We start from the raw sequence: 18,199 nt of genomic DNA on the forward strand, positions 1-18,199 counted from the left end.
CACCTGTGAAAGACCCCTCTTGGCTTTGGTCGCCCATGTTAGAGGACAAAGCAAATTCTGAGGGGAGCTTCAGTCCCCACCAGCATACCTGCTTTGGGATGAATTTCTGCCATGAAGAAGCAACAAAGAAGAGATTGTACTAACTTTTCAAAAATCTTTCTACGCCAGAGCTTCTCTAATAATGGAGATATGCACATCATAGCTGAAGTTGTCACAGAGCTCTGAGAAATTAAGATATCTTTAAAGTTTACATCCACATCCCCATTTGCCCCATTCCCAGCACAGCCTAGATCCAGGGTTTTGACTGAAGTGGTCTTAATACTTAGCTAATTTAAATGCTAATTAGACTAATTTGATTAATAAAACTTGGTAGGGATTTGTTAGCAAGTTTCTGCTTTTGCTTTACATCAACAGACAGATTCTCTTAAACAGGACTCCAAGGAACAGCAGCACATTCTTTTACCAGTTGAACAAGGTGAATTTTTGATAATAGTAAACCTTAGAGTTGATAATACATTGCACAACTGCAAAGAAAGAGGAGCAATTTAAAATTTTTCAGAACTAGCACATCTTGGACAGTGATCACCAAGAAGAAGGTTAGGTTGTCCCGAGCCCATCTGCTTCACGGGGTTTGCTCTGACTTTTATACGGAGAAAGACGACGTACCTTGTCTCTGCCTGTTTCCCTACTGCAATCGATCCAGTTGTTCTGCCTGTACAGAGGAATAAACCATTCCCCTCACGTCTGGCTGTGTATTGACTTTTTTTTTTTTTTTTTCTTTTTTTTTTTTTTTTTGTATTTACTGAGCTATGCAGAGGCTCCATAAAGGCAAAGCAAATGCAAAAATAGGTCAGACAGCTCACGGCTCCGCTCAGGGCTCCCGCCTCCGCCCCGCCGGGGTACGAGTGTGCCGGGCTGGGGCGCACGAAGCCGTGAGGGACCGCGTAAAGCCGAGAGGGGCCGGGTGGGGCTGTGATGGAGCGGGTGAGGCCACGGGCAGCCAGGAGCAGCTGTGTGAAGGGGCGGACGGAGTTGTGAGGGGACGGGCGGAGCGGAGCTGGGGCGGTCCCTGGGGAGGCTGAAGCCGTGAAGAGGCGGCCCCGCTCCGCCTCTTCCTGCGGCAGCCGCGCAGTTGTAGCCATGGCGCCTCGCCGGGAAGCCGGTCTGCTGCTGCTGCTCCTCGTCCTGCCGCCGGCCGGCGCGGGGCTGAGCGGCTACTTCGGCACCAAGTCCCGCTACGAGGAGGTGAACCCGCACCTGGTGAGCGACCCGCTGTCGCTGGGTCCCGGGGCGGGCGGCTCGCTGCCCGCCTCCTGCACTCCGCTGCAGCTGCGCGCCGTGCTCCGGCACGGCACCCGCTACCCCACGGCCGGGCAGATCCGCCGGCTGGGCGAGCTGCACGCCCGGCTGCTGCGCCGGGCCGCGGGAGCCGCCGCCTGCCCCGCCGCCGCCGCCCTGGCCGAGTGGCCCATGTGGTACGAGGAGAGCCTGGACGGGCGGCTGGCGCCGCAGGGCCGGCGCGACATGGAGCAGCTGGCCCGGCGCATGGCCGCCCGCTTCCCCGCGCTCTTCGCCGCCCGCCGCCGCCTGGCGCTGGCCAGCAGCTCCAAGCACCGCTGCCTGCAGAGCGGGGCGGCCTTCCGCCGCGGGCTCGGGCCCACCCTCGACTTCGGCGGCAACGGTGAGTGCGAGACACCCACGCCCTTCCCTGGGGGAGCCCTTGGCTTTTCCTGAAGGGCTGAGGGGTTCCCAGCTCTCCCAAGGGGATGGGAGAGTCCTGTGCCCTCCCTGCGGGTGTGCCAGGAGCTCTCTGGGGACCTGCTCCCTGAGGGGGTGAGGGAGACCCCTGCCCTGACTGAATGACTCCCGTGTCCTTCCTGAGGGGGTGAGGGAGATCCATGTCCTGACTGAATGACTCCCGTGTCCTTCCTGAGGGGGTGAGGGAGATCCATGTCCTGACTGAATGGCTCCCCTGTGCTCCCTGAGGGACTGGGGCAGCCCCTGGCCTCCCCTGAGGGATTCCCGCCTCTCCCCAAGGGGATGGCGTGCTTCACACCCTCCCTGTGGGAACTCCATCCCTCTCCTTACAGAGTCCTGTAAAGACTGAAGCACTGAAGTACAGTGCTCTCCCTGAGAGCTGGGGGAGCTTTGATCCAACCCTGAGGGAGCACCACGACCTCCCTGGCGAGGACAGGGGACTCCCGATGCTTTCCTGGGTGGCTGGAAGAATCCCTCCCTGAGGGAGCCCCCGGTGCTCCCAGAGGGGTTGGGAATGGCCCCTGCCCTCCCTGTGGTTGAGGGAAGGCACAAGAGCAGTCCCACCTCCCCTATGCCCAGGTTGAAGAGGACCCTACATCCCTTCCATGGGGACATGGCTGTGGTGGGCGGACTGTCCCTTGGAAGGTGTCACGATGGCCATATGCTGGTACCCTTAGGGATGGTGATGCTCCCCCTGATGCCCATATTTGCTTTCAGAGGTGGAGGTTGAAGTTAATGACTCCCTGATGCGGTTCTTTGATCACTGTGCCAAGTTTGTAGCCCTGGTGGAGGAGAATGATGCGGCCATGTGCCAGGTGAACGCCTTCAAAGAGGGGCCTGAGATGAAGAAGGTCCTGGAGAAGGTGGCCAGTGCCTTGTGTTTGCCGGTGGAGGAGCTAAATGCAGGTAAGGAGTTCCTGTTACAGGTGGCTTTGGCTCCAAGGCTGGCCAAGAATGACTTCCAAGACATGTAGTTATGCAGAGTAGCTAAATTAAAGTGGCTGTGACTTGGAGATGCAGTCTCTAATTAAGTGCATGAGACTGTAAGTCTGTGTTGGTGTTGCAGTAATGAATGATTGTTGGATAGTGGTCAGAAGAAAAACATGTTTTGAAAACATCTTTACTGTAGATGAAATCAGCTTTACCTGGTTTTGGAGGGATTTGAGTGTTTTTCTTTTAATTTTGCTTTCTGGAGCAGATGTAGCTTTTGTGAAACCTTTACAACTCAAGCACATAAATGACCTGAGGAAAAGCAGCCCTGTGTGTCTGAGTGGTAACTCACCTGTCCAGAACAGAACTGCTGGCTTTCCCTGTGTGGTCAAATGGTGGGAAAAGCTCCCCAAAATAATGTTGCAAAATAATCAGGATTGCAGCATTAGAGACATGCTGGAAATAAAGTTCAGCCTGATGCTGCTCTTACTCAGCTGCTGATGTGGAGGGGGAGTTGTCCAAGACCTCACACTTTCCCTGTGTTGGCTCTTCTGACCTGTGTGGCTGCACCAGCAGCTGGCACCTATTACACATCAGCAAATGGGCAGCATTTAAGGTGAAATGTTCTTGTTTTCCCCTTGTAATGATGTAAAGTGAAGTCTAAATTTTGGATGTTGCACAATAATTCTGTTCAACTGTGTATTTTTGGTGCTTGGTCTTTGTCCTGCCAATTATTTATTGCAAATCATTGTTTGCATTGCCAAACAGTAATTGCAATTCATTTTAGAGGTAAGCTGAGGAGAGGAAGTTGCTACTTGTGTAGCAGTGGTTTATCTCTTGCTTGTTTGTTGGGTTTATTGCAGATCTTGTTCAAGTGGCTTTTCTCACCTGCTCCTACGAGCTGGCCATAAAAAATGTGACCTCCCCATGGTGTTCACTCTTCAGTGAAGAAGATGCCAAGGTACGTGGGGCTTGGAGAAACCTGCTCTAGTGAAAGTGTCCCTGCCCTGGCAGGGAGTTTGGAATGAGATCATCTTGAATGGCCTTCCACCCCAAACCATTCTGTAATGTATGTTTTTTACAGGATAAAATTTACTCCAGGGTACATCAAATGAGGTCTTCAGGACCTTTAACACTCTGTTTGGGTTTGGGGACTATGAGCTCTCTAAACCAAATAAATGCCTGTTGACAAAACCCACTAGAACACAGATAAATGAGACAAATGTTTGTTCCTCTTCTTTCAAAGTTGCTTGATGTAACTTTTGATGTTCAGTAAGGCCTCCTCCAAGGCTCTTAGGGAAGTTTGCACCCCTGGGAAAAGAGGAGATCTTTGCATAGGTAGGTGTTTGGGTAAAGGGTGGGCAGTTAGGAATAAGCAGTCTCCTGTGGGCTTCTGCTGAGACCTGCCCTGTCGAGTCTAGTTATAAATAATTCATCAGGGAGGTGGGAAGTGACTTTGATGTCAGGAATTGTCAGGAAAGGAACAGAGGAGGAGGAGAGCACCGTGTGCTCTTACATAATTCCAAGGCACAGTTCTGTCTGCTTGAGATGTGTGCACATCTCTGGAATGTGGAAACAGAAAGACTGGGCTAAAGGTGTGGGATGGATTCTGTGGGAAGAATAAGACAAAGGCAAAATCAGAAGTGCTAAAACAGCAGTGGATAGCAGTTGTCTTGTGAAGTGCAGCGCCTCACTTGGCTGTGATTGTTGCCAGATGTGGAATTTGGTCACTCTTTGGTCTGATGTGTTGTCTGGTTTTATGCTGAAGTGGTTTCACCTGGAGCCTTGGTGTCTGGGATTGTTTTTGTGTCATTGCTCCAGGCTGTGAGCTTTTTGCTTTCCCTTGGTGCAGTCATAAAAACCTGTGGGCTCTGCCTTTAGGTGCTGGAATACCTGAACGACCTGAAGCAGTACTGGAAGAGAGGATATGGCTATGACATCAACAGTCGCTCCAGCTGCGTTTTATTCCAAGATATCTTCCAGCACTTGGACAAAGCTGTGGAGGAGAGCAAAAGGTAAATCAAGAGGCTTCAGGGCTTGGAGTGTGAGCTTTCTGTGGTCAGTCCTGAGCTGCATCTCATGTGAAAGGAAGCTCAGTACTTTACTTCCAAACATTAAAATTCTCCTGTCTCGAGCTCTCCTAACAGAGAAAAGACAATTTTTACTGGAGCAGTATTACTTTGAAGAGTATATTTTTTTTTTGCTTTCATTGATGCTTTTGTGCTCAGCAAAGAGTTTCCATTTTTAACTTGCTGATCCACACAGGCCTTCAGGGGACAGCCAAATGCTGTCAGATAGTGGTGTTCTCTTCTGGCAGTTTGAGAGGAAACATTGAGTTAAAATAATGGGCTTTTTTGTTAAAAGTGTCCTTACTAATAATAATTTGTTGCTTAAATGTTAATTTACAACCCGTATGCATGTTGTTTTGTAAACTGAACAATTACAAATTTGTGGTTCATCAATCACATGAATTAATACCTCAGCAGATTAGTATGGAAATTTTATAAAGTACAGGATATCAAGGATAGGGCCTTAAGGTTATATAGGAAGGAAAGTGATCAGTTTTGTTCCCCTTGAGTGTCGTTTCCTCTTTGAGCAGTGAGAGCCTTTCAATCCTTATATTACATTCACTGGTTGCAGCTGTGTTCACACTATATATATAACATCTCTGTAAGTTTAATAATAACAATTTTTACAAATCCAAAAGGTGTAGTTGGAGGAAAGAGGTACGGATGGAGATTTCTGGTTTATTTGGAGCTGGATCAGCATTGCTACATCGGGAGGTGGCAAGAGCAGGTGTCTGAGGCAGAGCGCAGGAGCTCTGTAGTAACTTTGTGTCTTTCAGCCTTGGCTGTGCAAGTTCAGTTGCAACACTTGGGGCTCTCGTGTTGCTTTGCCATCACAGAGGGAAGCAGGCAGTGAGTGTAAAGGATCAGGACCCTAAATCTTGTAAAATTCCCAGCTGGGTGAGCAGTCCTCAGGATGAGCCTCATCCCAACAGGAAGCGGAAAGCCGCGGTAGCGGAGCGCCGCGGGAATGTGTCACTCCCTTCCACAACAGGAGGTGGCAGTCGTAGAGCAGCGGAGAGCCGGGAATGAGCTGGGTTGGGTAACCCTGCACAGGCTGTGCGAACCTACCAGAGCCTGTCTGCCTTGCAAGCTAGGGAGCAGACACGCAGCTAATCCCATTTCATCTGCAGAGAGAGATTTATCTCTTTTTCATCTGTGCAGAGAGACACCCTGTGGCAGTGTGAGAGTACAGTGACAAATGAGACAACATACCAATAAAAAATATGCCACTCTCTTCTTTCTTTATATGGTGATGGTCAACTTCAAGGCAAGAGGTTAAATATTTTTGCAGTATTTTCATAAAATGAACTTTTGTGATGATATGTCTTTCAGTGGAATGTTGTTTCAATTTAATGGTGTTTAACATTAACTGGCTGCTTGCCCTAAAAATTTTAAAGCAACAAATTATTCAAAAAAATTAAGAAATTTACTTCTAGGGCATTATCTTCGCCTCAAAATCTCTGCTTTTTGGAAAGCTTAGACTGGGCTATCCAGAAGTAAAAAGGGAAGCATTTCTGTTCTGGGAAGAAGTGGAGGGATCTGGATTATCTGTTTGCTCCAGATATCTGTTTGGCAGTGGAGAGCAGTGTTGGCAAAGCTGTATACTTTTGTAGCATACTTTATGCATTTATATTCAATAGCTTTGTTCTGTTTTCATTCCCAGTTACAGTGATATTAAAAAGAGAAAACCTGTTTCTTCCGTGAAGTGATTGCAGTCTGCTCACCAAACATAGTTGCCTTACCAAAGCTTGTTTTATTTCCTTGGTGGAAAACCCTTCCTGCTGATTCGTCTATCCTTAGGAATATGATGAAGGTGGTAACAAATACCTGTTGCTATTAATCCCACTTTCAGTTTACAGTGCAAAAGTTTCAGATGTTTTTAGGCTCTCCCATCATGTGAATTCCAGTATAACTCTGGGGTTTAAACTAGCAATAGTCTGTTCTGTGCGGGCCTTGCTGTACAGCAAGATGGTGTTAAAAGCTGGGAAAGGGACAGGTTAGGGGCCAGGGCTCTCTTCCATACTAATTGTCTTAGTTGCAAAAATGTATCTACAAGAGATGTATATAAAATGAAACCATTTTTGCTTAGAAAATAGACTTTGGTTAAAAGTTTCACTTGTTCCTTTTCAAACCCATGTGATTTGCTGTACTGGAATCATGTAGTTGGGCAGTTGTCTTCTGTTTTCACAATTACAAAGAGTTGTGGTTTTCCCAAGTCTGCCTGCTAGGGATTGAAAATAGCCAGAGAAGCTGCTGAAGTTACTTTTCACTGCTGGTTTTCCCAGCAGTTTAATGAACAGTGTTTTGCCACACAGGAGCTCTGTGTGTTTATGACAAATTCAAGTATTTTGGTACTTAATGCAGTATGAAACTGCTCATCTGATTTTTAAAATCTTTGCAGCTGCACACCTGGGCAGAGGTAGATTTGTAAATCAGTCGTGATATGCTTTAAAGCATATCAGCTATTCACTAAAGCTGGTTTAGACTTTCCATTTTTTTCCTTCTAGCTTCAAATATTTAATATTAACATTTCCTGCTGGTGAAAGAGCATGATACACCTGTTATTGCTTGTACTGTCCAAATGGGTTACCATAAGGCTCTGGGAACTGGGAGGATGCTTTGTGCAGCTATCTCAGTATTTATGATGTCTGTTGATAATACCAGCCTAGCTGCACAGAGAGTAAATGGGTCCAAGGTATTTAAAAAAAATACTTATTTGAATTTGAATATGGTTCAAGATCAATTGCAGGTAATCGTTGTGAGTTATACCACAAAGCTGTACGGTAAACAGACCAATTTGGCCATTTATTGGTAGCTTTTATTGTTGCATGTAATTTGCCTTCCTCTTTGCAGGTCACTTCCCAACACAATTGGTAACCTTTCAGGAGTCATTCACTGCTGTGCCCTAATTGCTCCTTCCAGACCTGTGACTCAGTACAAAGGACCAGAGTGGATGATCTAAAACCACTTCACAGATCAAAACTCTACAAAGGGAACTGAACAAAAAGCTTCTGTGTATGCAGTAGCAATGAAACAATTAGATTGAAAATCCCCTTTTGCTCAAGTTCAAAACGTTCAGTCAGGTTTTTTATTGAAACCCCTTCCCTGCTGCTGGGATGACATTGATAAACAGTAGATGTCTGTCAGCACCTCTGTATCCTAGTGTGTGGCTGGTTTTGAGTGCTCCATCTTTCAGAGGTGCGTTTCTGACATGACTCAAGGGAGCTTTTGGGGAAGCCAGAGCTGGGAAATTTGCCACAGATCCTTGTGGCACATTCAGCAGCATCCCTGTCTCTGCATGTCTGAAGTGTGTGTGTGTTTGCTGACTTCTCTCAGAGAGCTGAGCAGCCCAGGGTCTCCCCTGGGAATGTGGCTGTCCATCTGTCTGCCCAGCACTAGAGATTTAAAGTTTCTTGGGCCTTTCAGACTCTCCAGCAAACCTCAATCTCACACTGATTAATTAATATATGCTTGCTCAGGATTGATCTGAAAAAGCATCTGAGCAACTTTGATTGAGTTATACCCTTTTGTGTAAGAATGAAAAACCCAAACCTAGGCAAGTAACAGACAAATGAACTGGTCTGAGCAGTGTCCACCTTGGGCAGAAAGGGTTTAACAAATGCCATCAGCCTCTTGGTTTGGTTTTGGCTCATGATGGGTCAACACTGAGCATTGTGCTGCTGCTGCAGGTCTCTGAGGTTTGAAACAATGGCAGAGGTGCTGTCAGCCAGGAAAGAGCCTTTGAAAGTGCAGCAGCTCTGCAGTGAGACAGAGGAGGTCTAGCCTAATTAGCTCCAAGTGATTAAGTGTTGCAGGGCCAGATAAGAGCCTTTTAATCAGGGTTTTTAATGAGTTTTGTGTAGTCCAGTCAGCTTTTCAAGTTTGCTTTTGTCATTAGTGAGCTTGCTCCTTCTGCAGAAGAAAAAATTTCTCCTGTCAGTGTTAGTGGTGGTATTTTGTTGTGTTGGTGCTGATTCTGGGAATGATTTGCTGTCTTCTATTTAAGGTGGAAGTTTTGACCTATGAGGGCTGATCACTATTTGACAGATTTTTTTTTTTTACTCTTCTTCCCACTGGTGAAAACCCTCTGAGCTTTAACACTATTTAAATATTTCTGCTGCCCTCTGAGTGCCACCACTGCCTTCCCTGATCTCTGCTGCTTCTTTCTATGTTTAGGGTTTGTCCAGCTGGTTTTTTTCCTGAAATAAATCACAGGGAAAAGTGAGAAGAATGAAGCATTCATCCCATAGTTGAAAGCAGGTTTTGGAGTCCTTTGACCTGGCTTTTTTATTAGGGAGAAAAGGGACAGAATGTAGCCTAAGCTTGCTTGTTAAACAGGTGTTAAAACTTATCTTCTGTGCAGTTGTTGGAGGGATTTTTTACGTGAGGTTTGAAGTTTGGCCGGTTGAGCTTTGCTGCAGAAATGTTTCATCTTATCCCTCTATTTCCTGGGGTTTGAGTTACTTCTAGCTGAAAGTCCAATCAGTGCTTAGGAAACAAACTTTTGTTAAAAGAAAGTTCACTTTTTCCATATGGAAAATGAATTGTCAGTAGTCCTAGGAAGAGTAGGGATGATCTGCTCTTGAGGACAGGTGAGCTGATGCAGAAGATTCAGAGTTAAAACCGAATCTTCTGAGATCCAGGAGATCTAGAATTTGCCTGGCTGTAAATCCCACATCTGTGCTTCTCCATGATGCCTTTTTTCTCCCCCATTATGAGACTTGGCTTTTGGGGTAGTGCTGCTGAATTGTTCAGCACTTTCTTCATTTTCATCTGTGGTCAGATTTACTTAAAAGGTAAAAAAAAAAAATAAATCCCCAAAGTGAGCAGGTCAGAGCTGGCACATCTCTCCAGTGAAACCTGCTTGTGCTCTGCCTACTGAGAGCCCCTTCTGCTCATTGGGAAGTGCCCCATGAAATGAGTATGGAAGCACTCACTTCCAAACAAGCTCCTAATATTTTAGGGCAGAGTCGTATGCACAGTCCCTTCATCCCCCATCAAAGGTGGGAGTGAGATTTCCTCAGTGGGCTTTCCCAAGCCATGGGCTGGTAGGTGAAAAGGAAGGGAAAAGTGGGTTAGTAATTACCAGAGTACCATGTTGAGAACTTTGATGCTTCCAACAAGACGCTGAGTCATTGATAGATTGTGAGGCTAATTGAGCGTGGAAACATCAGGCCTGCCATTTAATATTTTATCAGCTTCTGCTACTGTTTATCAATGTTTTGTTGCTTGTTCTGCCTTTATCAGAAATGCAGGGGCAGCTGTAACCTTTGCCTGTGCATATTCTCTGAAGAGGTAATCTGTCATCATTTTCCCCACAATTAAAAATATTGCTGCTTAACCTTGATGGTAATTTTGACTGTCATTGCTGGATGATAGGAAACCACATCTGAGCTGGAGTCCTGACCATGGAGACTGAACAGGGAGTGCTGGAGCAGTGTGGGTATCACCAGTACTGGTGAAAGACCAACTCCAGGCTTGTATCGTATCAGGAAGCAGTTTTAATCCTCATTAAACTAATCTAGTGGGATAGCTCTGAGTGGGAGAGGTTTGTTTTGCCTCCAAAGGCTGTTTGGCCTCTTGGCAGGAGGATTTCATGAGACTAAAGCAGGTGAAGGAAAAACTCAAGCTCCACTGAGGATGGACATCTTGTTTCGTCCTTCTTTTCCACTTCTTCCCTTGTTCCTAAAAATTTGTCTGTGCTATAATTTGTTTCCTGGTTTGCAAACAGGTGCCTTGCTGGTTTGCTGATGATTTACTTTTTGCTCTATTTTTTTGTGATTTACTTGCATTTCAACATTCCTGCTTAGCATCAGTTGGAAAGTAAAGCCAAACTTTGCTGAAAGCCAGCATTGATAGCCAGAAGAGTTTTTTGGGGTTTTTTTGTCTTGGCATTTCTGAAGCTTTTTTTGAATAGTGGATGTGAAATCCTGTGGAGAATCCTGTGGAGTCAGTAATGCCTATGTAAGGTTGTTTTGGAGATTCTAGCAGCATATTTGCATTCCCAGCTTCCTCTGAGTTAACAAAACAAAGACCACCATGCAGCTGGGACATGAAAATACAAATCATTAAATAAGGGAAAAATTAACACAGCAGCTCCAGGAGAGAATCAGAATTCCAGGCCAGTTTTGTAGAAATAATGCTCCAGACTAGTACTGCTGAGCACCTTGATGAATCTGATACACCTGAGAAGTGTTAGGATGGCTCTTTAAAAGGAAAACATTCCTCTTGGAGCTCTTGGGAGGGATCAGCAAATATAAAATAGGGTGATCTGGTAGCCACAATCATGATTTCCAAACATCTTTCTGAACAGGTTTCCTTAAGAAATCAGGCAGATGGGGTTAAGGAAGAAAGGTCCTTACACAGGGAAAAAAAATGATTAAATTACAAGAAAGGGAGGGTAGGACAGGTGATTTTTTTTTTTTTTTTTTTTTTTTTTTTTTTTTTTTTTTTTTTTTTTTCCTAGCAGAGATAGAGCTGGAAAGATTTGACCTGCTCAGAATGTTGTAAATGACGTAGGAAAAAGAGGTGACAAGTTCAGTGGCATTGCAAATGTGGCAGTTTTATTCAAGATAAATAAGGTGAAGTGTTGCTACTGGAAAGATTGTGAAAGGACTGGGGAGACTGACTAGGCTGGAAAACTGCAGCACTGTCAAAGTAATCCATGTGGGAAAAACGATTTTCTTATCACCTGTTGGATAGAATCTGAGAGAACTTAGTGCTCAGGGGCTGAGTTATGAGGTGGTTGTAGCTGTCTGAGATATCTCAAACTTCAGACAAATGGGGTTTGGAGCAGCCTACTCTATGGAAGGGGTCCCTGACAGGGACAGGGAGTTTGGAATGAGAGGATCTTTAGTGTCCCTTCCAATCCAAACATTCAGTGACTCCATATGGGGTATCAGGAATTAAGCAGAGAGCTCATGGGATTTCTGTGTGGTTTATGATCCTTGAGTACTGTTCATTCTGATATTCTGATCTAAAGGGATGTGGCTCATGTAGAAAATTGTGGGAGGACTAAGGTAGGGTTTCTCAATTTCGAAAAAACACAATTGCAAAGCTGTGAGTAGAATGGACTAAATGGGACATGGCATCTAGAAATAAAAAAAAATTAAGAGCAGTGTGTGAAGCTGTGCAGCTCCTTGCCACAGGATGTTGTGTGTGCTAGAAATGCACGTGGATTGAAGGAGAGATTTGGCAAAGGAGTGATTCATTACCTAGAAGCCACCTCTGGCCCTGGAGACTCCTGAGCTGGAAATTGCGGGAGATCCAAGGAATGGCCTTCTGTTTCCTTCCTGTCTTGCTGCTGTGACAGGAGGGATGTGATTGTGTCCTAAAATCTAAAAATACTTCCCTGCAGGTGTATGTGGATGGGAAGAGGATACATGTGAACTGGTCAAGTGAACAAGAGAGGGAAGAGAAAAGGATTTGAGGATCCAAAAGCTTTATAATTTTAAAATGAGTGAAGGGGTCATAAATAGCAAGGGGAGGGCATGGGCAGGAACACTGATTTTGGAGGAGCTGGAAGAGTGTAGTGAATGTAAAGATCTTGGTGCAAAGGCATGGGTGGGAAAAAATACGATGTCCTCCACAGAGAACCTTTATGTGGTTTGAAGGCTGCTTCTTTTGAATGGAAAACAGAGGCAGGGTTTGGATATATTTTTTATTTTATATATTTTTTAGGGTTTGGATATATTTATTTACATTTTTTAACATTTTTAAGGTGTTTTGTCGGAGGAGTGCAGTCAGAAGGGCTTAGGCTCAGCAGGAGCATGGTACAAGATGTGTGTCAGACTGCACAAACACCATGGCTGCACTGAGCTGGTAGGGCCCATTCTGGCCCAGCACTGAATTCCTGCTGAGCTGGAAGTTCCAAAGTTCCAATCCACAGACAAGTCTCCCAGTTAAGCGTTTTTCCCTTGCTTTGGGGTTGGAGTGGAGGAAACGCCTCCTTTTCAGACCAATCAAGATGTGTCTCCTGGAAGCTAAACCTGTATTTACCTGTGCTAGATCAAGTGACCTGGGCCACTTGGAAATGGTCCCCAAAAGCCATGATCCTTCTCTGGAGCAAGGGTCAGCTTTTCCTCTTGGCTGGTGCTTCCTGGCACAGCAAGCCAGCTCTTATCTCCCCTTTGGCTGAGCAGTGTGTAGCCTTTTGTTACATAAGCTGTCCTCGGTCATGGTACAAGTCTGTGGCTTGGTTTGTTGACCTGTCCTGAGGGAGCATCATCTCCTTTGGGACTGCATGGTGTCCTCAGGAGTTGGTAACAGCAGTATTCCTGCTGAACTGGGGAGGGACAGCTGTTGTCCTGCATCACTGGATCACTGTCTTCAGACTAAATTTGCTAAGTGCTGATGATGATTTGAAGGAGACTCTTCACACCGGTGAAGGCCTTGACTGTGTATGTGAGCTCCCTTCCCTGCCCTGGACATGCTCCAGCCCCTCCAGGGCTCTCTGGCTGGAGGGACAGAACTGGACACAGCCCTCGAGGTCCCTCAGCAGGGCCAGCCCAGGGGACAATCACTGCCCTGGGCCTGTGGCCACCCCATGGCTGGCACAGCCCAGGGGCCATTGGCCTCGTGCCCCCCTGGGCTGCTGTCCAGCCCTGGCACAGCACCCCAGGGCCTTTCCCCAGGGGCCCTTTGCAGCCCCTGTGCCCCAGCCTGGAGCTGCAGGGCCCGGGCTGAGCCCAGGGCAGGAGCTGGCACTTGGCCTTACTGAACCTCGCTGCGTTGGCCTCGGATGAATGCTTGGACAAAGTTTGGGAAGCTGCATTTAGAATGTCTGCAGCAAACTGAATTCCCCAAACAGGTTTTTCTCTGGATTAACACAGGTTCAAGGTGCCCTTCAGCCATGGTCACTGGCAGCAGCCGTGCGATGTGTTGGTGTTTTGTTTACAGCACAGGCTCTCACTCATCCCTTCCGCTTCTTCTCTTTTGTAGCGCCAAACTCATCTCTTCACCTTTGATTGTCCAAGTTGGGCACGCAGAGACCCTGCAGCCCCTGCTGGCCCTGATGGGTTACTTCAAAGACGACGAGCCTCTGCTGGCCAGCAACTTCGCCCGGCACGCGCAGCGCAAGTTCCGCAGCGGCCGCATCGTGCCTTACGCTGCCAACCTGGTGTTCGTGCTCTACCACTGCGACCACGTGAACGCCTCCCGCGAGCAGTACCAGGTGCAGCTGCTGCTCAATGAGAAACTGCTGTCCTTCCACCACTCCAACGAGACCACCTCCACCTACACGGACCTCAAGAACTACTACAAGGACATCCTGGAGAACTGCCACTTCAGGGAGGAGTGCGAATTGCCCAAAGTCAACGTCACTGCTGTCGATGAGCTGTGAGGGAATGACACGGAATGGGCGCTCTTCAGATTGGTCTGGGTTCAGTTCCGTGGGCACTGGGATCAAGCACTTTGGATGATTTGCTGCTGCTGTGTTGATTTTCTAACCTTGCGGATTTGGGGGGCTGTCTCAGCTCAGTGCACTGGTTCTCTGTTGCATAAGCAGAACTGCATAAACAGCTGCTGTCACAGGGAAGTTGTAAGAAATGCGTGATGCAAGGCACGAATACCTGTGTGTTTATATGTGCAAATAAGCTGATTTCATTGGTCACTTCTGTTATGAATGGGCCACAGATGGATTTAAGAGCTGGGGCAGCTTCTGGTTTATTGGATCTGAAGGTGGTTGGAGTGATTCAGTGTTGGTTTGTGCTGCCTGTGTTTCTCGCTGCTGTTTTCCTGTGCCACGCATGAAATATTTCAAGCCTTTTTTTGATCCTTTTTCCAAGCTTCTAGAAGGGAGAGGGTTCTTCTCCACAGCTGCACGACTTCTGCCTGGACAGCGCCATTTCTATTTTGGGCATTTTAAAGCAGTTCCTGCATGCATCACCTGCTTGAAAAGGGGCAAGGAATTCAAAGTGTTAAGGTCATCATCGACCCATCCTGCATAGCAAGTTAGTCTCCAGGGTAAGTAAACTATCTTTAAAAAGAAGTAGGGAAAAAAAAATAATAGTGAGGGAGTGGAAAGTAGCCACTCTTCCTTTAAGGTGCTCTGGGACTTGCAGCAGTTACTCTCAAAATACTCGAGTGTCCTCTCACTAACACCATCCATTTCTGGTGTTATTTGGGCTGGGGCATTCAGGTTAGGCTGTGCCATAGTTCCAAATCTCTTGGTCCTGGCCAGGTGGTCACAGTTTTGCTACCAGCTCTGGCTGGAAAGCACCTCTGATGTCTCCAGCCTCCTGCTTGAAATGGAATTGTTGCTAACTCTAAATCAAGGGTTTTAAACTGTATAAAGATTGGGCTGAGACTTGACTTCTGCAGAATTTAAGGCACCAAACAAGCTGCCACTCATGTAGGCCTTACATATTTGATGTGTCACCTTGCTTTTGAAATGCAGCTGGTTTTAAAGAGGTGAATGGCATAGAAGGACTTGTGATATTTTAAAGCAGCTGCACTTTAGGTAGGTTACCTTCTGCCTGAAAGTTGGGAAGTGTTTAGATCTCTGCAGTGTGACAGTAAAAGGAAAACTGAAGATAACTGATGAGAAGTGTCTGAATTAAGTCAGATAAAGATTCCTTCATCACCAGCAAGGGAAGGCTGTTTGACCAAGTTGGCCCTAAGCAAATAAGGGTATGGATTTATGGTGCTGGTAGCTCTTGAAGTGTGCACTTTCACCATCTAATGAACATTCAGAGCTCACCCTGTGAAGGGGGTTTATTTTGCTGTGTTTCCTGGGCAGGAGGTGAAGACTGGGAGTGATTGCCACAGTGTAGCCTGCAGCAGTGGAGGGTATAAATGTCTATTGTGCACCTGATAAGTCCTTGTTGTAGGCTCACTCCCAGAGCTGGGAACTTAACAACTGCAAAAACAGACACAGAAAAAAGAAAGCCAAACTCCAAGCTGATAAGTACATACACTTAGTGTATATTCTTCCTAATTTTTTTTCCTAAGGACTCAGCCTTTTGTCACTTTTTTCTTAATATGCCTTGTATAAAAGCACTTCGTGTTTACATACCTGTAAGTTAAGGAGCAATTGAACACCTGGTTTTTGCTGTTGCTCTCTGAGTTAAGGGCATTTCCCTACCTGTGGTTGTAGGGCCCTGTTTGATCAGTGCACCACTTGCTGCAGAGACCAAGAGATCACTGAAGATACTGATTCAAATATTTCAACACTTGCCTGCGTTAAATCCACAGCTCCTTCTGAAGCTGAAGAAATGGTTAGGGAGGAGTTCAGTGCTGCAACAACCAGAGGAATATAGGTCAGGATAATTGTCAGCCCCTGCATATGACTACTGCTCAATCACCTTTGCATGTCTCCTTTTTCACATGATCCTACCTTGGGACTAAGTCAACTGATGGAAATGGTTGTGACAGATCCCAGTTAGGAACTTTATTGCAACATTTGAGTCAGGCTACAAAGAAATGAGCCTTTGTTTAAAGGCAGTTAAGTTTGGAAAGAGCAGATACGAGAGTGAGAAAATCCACCTTTGAACAAATATTTTTTTCTGTGAGTCAGTGATGATTCATGAACAGAAGGGATGAAAGCCTGACTATGGGAGATGAATGGAGGATTCTGTTGTCAGTTCAGCAAGACTGATTTTAAGACATCACATTTGTTAAAAGATACATCCTTCTTCCTTATGGAGGGAGGAATACATTGCACTTGACTGCTTTTTTGATTGTGTGCTAGATGAGGTGCAGGAACCAGAAACTCCTTGTGTTGTGGAGTGCCCTCAGAAGCTGTTCCCTGTTTCACCTTGGAGCCCGGGTCCCTCGTACCCCCAGTGTAACAGATCTCTCTTGAGTGGCTGTCAGCAATTAACTGGAGAGGAAAATGTGCTGTTGGGGCTCTGATCTGTGTTTAGAGGATGCTCTGACTCACTTCTTTGGCAGAATTAGAGGCTCAATATGAAAACTTTGCACCATTGTGGCACTATAGAAGTGTTGGGATGTAAGTACTCTGGGCACTTATTCTGGTACTTACCACTGGGGAGGTGACTTCACTCTGATCCTTTTGTCTAATAAAGACATTTGTTTAGATACTTTTAAAAAAAGACAACTAAAATGGATCAAAATACTTCTCCAAAGTTGGGCACTAGCTCAGTATGTAGTGTTGGATCAGGCGACCACGTCTGCTGGCAGTGCACATTCCCACATCCTGCAAAAGTCCTGCAAGACAAATAATGCTTTCTCCTCCTTCCTGTGGCTCTGGAGGCCTCATCTCAGACATCTCTCAAGGACTCTCTGAAACTGGAAGCTCTCACTGATGGGAAATACCAACAGTGTTCTTGTATGCTGGCCTTCAATGTGTGTGAAGTACCTTTTAATTTGTTTAATCATTCTGGCAAGTGATTTTTTTCTGTCTAGTAAGAACTGCTGCGGTTCTGGTTAGCATGGAGCTGTCAAATTCAGATTTGTAATGATCTGGTACTAACTGGATGAATACTAACTGGATGAATTTGGAGAACTTGTGGATTTTTAGTGCTGTGAAATAAAACTGCACACTTTCTTCATCTGTTTTCTGAGCAGCAATAATGACATGATCTTTGGAATCGTGGTTGTGTTTTCCTTCAAAATACAGTTGGGAGGTTGCTGTCACATATGTTGGTGTCTCTGATTATTTGATGTCATCAGATTTCTCGGTGGTTAATAGAAAATGCCTCAACTGGGTTTCTGTGCTCACATTTTGAGGGTGCACATACACAGAATTTACTCTTGTATCCTGCAACCCTGGTGTAAAAAGCAGCAACAACTTCCTGACAAGGTTTTTGTAGATACGAGAAGGGTGCAGTAGCTGGGATGGCACCGTTTTCAATTAAGGGCTGTTTCTACATTTTCTGTGAAGATGTATTACTCTGTAAGACAGCTGAGAGTGGAAGTAAATAGAGGATGTTTTGTTTAAAACTGGGAAAAGCTCCCCAAACTCTGCAGACACAGACAAAGGAGTGAAATGCTTCTCAAATTAAGACACTGCATAGAAGCTCTGGGGAAGGAACACCACCCTCCTTTTCCCCCTCTCCCTGTTTTTGTGTCTATAATACATTAAAGACTTGTTTGTGGTCTAACTTTTCAAAGGTAAGGTAGTATTATCAGGTGCTGTTGAGGCAGGAATAATGGCTTATCTTTAAAGTGTTAAATTCTTGCTTTCCTGAGCTTTACATTATAGATTTTCTCCTGAGCTGACTGGCCTGGAGTGAAGGTCAGGACTGAGGAGGTTCAGGCTAACAGCATGTGGCATTTATGGTGGTGAACTCATTTATTTATTTGATTTAACAATTCCTTGGAGTTTAAAGGTACCATTGTTTTTCTGACATTTTGCTGAAAGGTTTGAGCACGCCTCTTACTGTCTTCAGTTAACAGAAACCAATTGCTTGTCTTCAGGGAAGGGATTATTGTGGAAGGAATTCATATGGAGCGAGTGAGGTGAATTTTTTGTTCTTTAT

The 18,199-nt window shown here is 45.8% G+C and overlaps 1 protein-coding gene across 1 annotated transcript; it reads left to right on the top strand.

The window, feature by feature from the left end:
• The first annotated feature begins 962 nt into the window (after positions 1-962).
• Positions 963-17,358, top strand: MINPP1 (multiple inositol-polyphosphate phosphatase 1). The gene is made up of 5 exons (XM_063406154.1): positions 963-1,681; positions 2,476-2,664; positions 3,552-3,649; positions 4,570-4,703; positions 13,698-17,358. Exons 1-5 carry the CDS (start codon positions 1,141-1,143, stop codon positions 14,095-14,097), a joined length of 1,362 nt encoding a protein of 453 aa, XP_063262224.1. The 5' UTR covers positions 963-1,140; the 3' UTR covers positions 14,098-17,358.
• Positions 17,359-18,199: the final 841 nt, after the last annotated feature.

The sequence above is a fragment of the Prinia subflava genome, chromosome 9 (genome assembly GCF_021018805.1).
Source record: "Prinia subflava isolate CZ2003 ecotype Zambia chromosome 9, Cam_Psub_1.2, whole genome shotgun sequence".
Classification (NCBI taxonomy): domain Eukaryota; kingdom Metazoa; phylum Chordata; class Aves; order Passeriformes; family Cisticolidae; genus Prinia; species Prinia subflava.

What these genes read in the sequence shown, in the direction of transcription:
- MINPP1 (XM_063406154.1), top strand. Translation starts at nt 1,141, where the DNA reads ATGGCGCCTCGCCGGGAAGCCGGTCTGCTGCTGCTGCTCCTCGTCCTG. An exon ending in CCTCGACTTCGGCGGCAACG is followed by an intron (nt 1,682 to 2,475) that starts GTGAGTGCGAGA and finishes ATTTGCTTTCAG; the next exon opens with AGGTGGAGGTTGAAGTTAAT. An exon ending in TCAGTGAAGAAGATGCCAAG is followed by an intron (nt 3,650 to 4,569) that starts GTACGTGGGGCT and finishes CTCTGCCTTTAG; the next exon opens with GTGCTGGAATACCTGAACGA.